Source organism: Chaetura pelagica, unplaced genomic scaffold (assembly GCF_000747805.2).
Source record: "Chaetura pelagica isolate M959 unplaced genomic scaffold, ChaPel_1.0 scaffold464, whole genome shotgun sequence".
Lineage (NCBI taxonomy): Eukaryota > Metazoa > Chordata > Aves > Apodiformes > Apodidae > Chaetura > Chaetura pelagica.
In genome coordinates, this window is record NW_009952981.1 from 58,740 (window position 1) to 61,761 (window position 3,022).

Genomic DNA, 3,022 nt, shown 5'->3' on the forward strand with positions numbered 1-3,022 from the left:
CCCCGCCTCCAGCTGCTGGGCTGGAGCTGCCCAGGGTGGCAGAGGATGCGCGGGGTCACCCTGCTGTCCCTCTCACCCCTGGCCACAACCGACCGAGGACGGGGCCGGAGAGAGTGCAAAGGACACCCCGAAAACCTCCGCCTTCCCCCCCAGCCCAGCCCCTTTGTTACACCCGAATCCACACCGGCCCCGCGTGCCAAAAAAAATAACGGGTAAACCCACCTAAAAAATGGCTTTTTGGGCCACTGAGATGCTAGGAAATAACACCAGGATGGGGACCGTGCCGTGGGGTGGTGGCAGCCACCCCACAGGGCAAGGAATTTCCATCCCTCCCCATCCCAACATGTATGGGGCAGGGTTTGCACCCGACGTGCGCTGAAGCACTCGCTGAGCCCCCTGGAGTACATCTCCTCCCCTCCTCCTCCTCCTCTTCCCCAGCCCCCTCCCCCTGCAGCCCTGCAAAACCCCAGAGCTCAGCACATCCCAGGCAGGGGCCCAGCCAGGACCCTCCCCAACGCCAACCACCCTCGCCAAGCTCCTGCTTAACCCTTTGCAAAGCTACAGCCCGAGCTGGAAAACAAGAGGGATCAAGCAAATCTCATCAGGGGGTTGGCCCATAAGGCACGGCCGGGTGGGAACAGGCTGTCCAGAAGATTTCATCCATCATCCAGACCTCTCCCCCCCCACACACCCCCCCTGCTGCTCTCCCCAGAAAGGACAGCGGGTCAGGAGGACAAAAAAAAAAATCACACTGGGTTTACACCACAGCAGTACCCGGGGAGGGGAAGTGCAGGGATTATTAAAAACTGGAGTTAAATCTTGGCTTTCTAGCCCCAAACCGTTGCTAGAAGAACTGCTACAGCAGAGCAGCCAGGCTTGGGGAGGTTTTTAAGAAGGAAAATTAGCTGGCAGGCCCACACTGCCTCCCCTCCCAGGGCACAGCATCACCTGAGGATTATTACAGTTCAGAGATCAAAAAGTTACATTTCACTTTAAATCTCACCACCACCATACCAGAGGCTGCTTGCTCCCCTGCCTACCAGGCAATGTTATGGCAAAGACAGACAAATATTTATGCTCAGCTTCAGAATTCAAGCTTATTTTTAGCAGGGCACTTTCCCTGTGGTCCTTTACCTCTATGTCGTTTATTTGCCCGTTTCCCTCTGCTTTGACCCCAAAACCAGCAGTTCCTCATCTATTTTCATACCAACGACTTGGTGGTTGTGGGGAGAAAATAACCCCACTAGCTAGATTGTGTTAAAAACAGGATCCCAAGCCCCATCCCAACGTTTCTCAGCCCATGCCTGCATGTTTTGCTGCATTTCATGGCAAACAGGCCAATATCAGCCTGTATTTTCAACAGCTGGGGTGGGGGTTTGTTCATTTTTGTTGCCCCAAAAAGCAGAGCAGTAGCCCTGCCGTGCCATGGGTGCAAGCCAGGACTTGGTTCCCAGCTCCCCACACATCCCCTCTGCCCCACAGCTCCCCAGGATGTCACCCACTCCACCAGCTTGGACGTCAGCTCCCAACATGGTGAGGGATTCAAGCTCTGCTTCACCTTTAATCCCTAAAAAACAATTCCTCCACCACTGCTGGTGGGGAGCGTGGGCCCTCTGCACCCACAGCTTTTGGGTGGGAGAATTTATCCATGCAGCCCTCCCAGGGCAGGGCACAGGCAATGCTGGCACGGGGGGTCTGCCCCCCTCACTCCCAGCCAGCGTTTGCCCTCCACCCTGTTTACCACCAGGCTGCTATCAATCTCTGCTCAGGAAGGACAGTACCCGAGATAGCTCCCAGAGAGTGACTTCAGAGTGTGCTCAGCTCCTCTGATAAAGCCGCAGGCAGTGCAGTGGGAGGACAAACAAAGCCTTTTATTGCCAATTAATGGGCCTTCAGCTCCCCGTGCTTCTCAGGGTCTGGCTTTGGAAAGGTCACGTACGCAGGGACCTGCAGAGGGGGATGTGCTTCCAGAGCAGAGACCTTGGAAGAGAGCTGCATCTTGCCCCCGTTGTATGGGACCACTGGGGGAGACAGACAGTGAAGAAACCCCCCCTCCCCATCCCAGCCTTGCCACACCCCCCTCAGCCCTGATTTTGAACGTGTTTTGCTCCAACCACCCCAATTTTTTCAGCAAGCCCAGGCAGCTGAAGGGGACCCTGGCAGCCCGTGCTCTGGGGTTGGATTTTACAACCCAAAGCCAGGCAGCAGTGAAGGTGAGTCACCCCCGTGTCCCATGCCCAGCCTGCCTCTGCCCCTCCCAGCAGGATCAGGCCCTACCAGTGCTCACCACACAAACACCTGGGAAGCCCAAGGTGATCAGCGGGTACGTTAACAACAACACGTAATAAAAACGCTCACGGCCCTGTCACCTGCCCTCTGGTTTCGTGCCAGCCCAGGGCCCCGTTTCACCACACAAAGAAGGGTGGGGGAACGACGGGGGACAAGGGTACAAACTGACCTCAGCCTGACGATGTCTGAGGCGTGGGATGGGGTCTGGCCCTGAGGGGGTGAGGCCCAGGACCACCTCAGGCCCTGAGGAGGTACCAGGGGGCTCAGGCCCAGACCTGAGGTGCCCAGGGATGAGGCCCAGGCCCTGAGGGGTCAGGCCCTGAGGGGGAGCTGAGGGGTCAGACCCAGGCCCTGAGGGGTCAGGCCCTGAGGGGGAGCTGAGGAGACAGGCCCAGGCCCAGAGGGGGAGCTGAGGGGTCAGGCCCAGGCCCTGAGGGGCAAGGCTCAGACCTCGACCGGGTGGCAGGGTCAGGCCCCAGGCCCTGCAGGGGTACCTGAGGCTCTAGCCCTGAGGGGATGCCTGGGGATGCCGCCGGGGCTGTGAGGAGGTGGCAGGCGGGCGGGATAGCCCGGCGGGAGGCAGAAGGGAGGACGGCAGGAGGATGGATGGCAGGAGGGAGAATGGAGGGGCCGAGCGCAGCCGAGCGGGGCCGAGCGCAGCCGAGCGCCGGGGGGGCGTGGCCTCCCCGCTGTCGCCGGGCAGGAGAGACGCCGCGGACGTGCCCCGCGCCCC

General features: G+C 59.6%; 1 protein-coding gene across 1 annotated transcript in view; it reads left to right on the forward strand.

The window, feature by feature from the left end:
• Positions 1-1,491: 1,491 nt before the first annotated feature.
• Positions 1,492-3,022, forward strand: part of LOC104387621 (DNA damage-inducible transcript 4 protein-like) — a 2,682-nt gene continuing 1,151 nt past the window's right edge. The window contains 2 exon segments of the mRNA XM_009996400.1: positions 1,492-1,533; positions 2,132-2,213. Coding sequence (XP_009994702.1) covers positions 1,492-1,533; positions 2,132-2,213 — 124 coding nt within the window.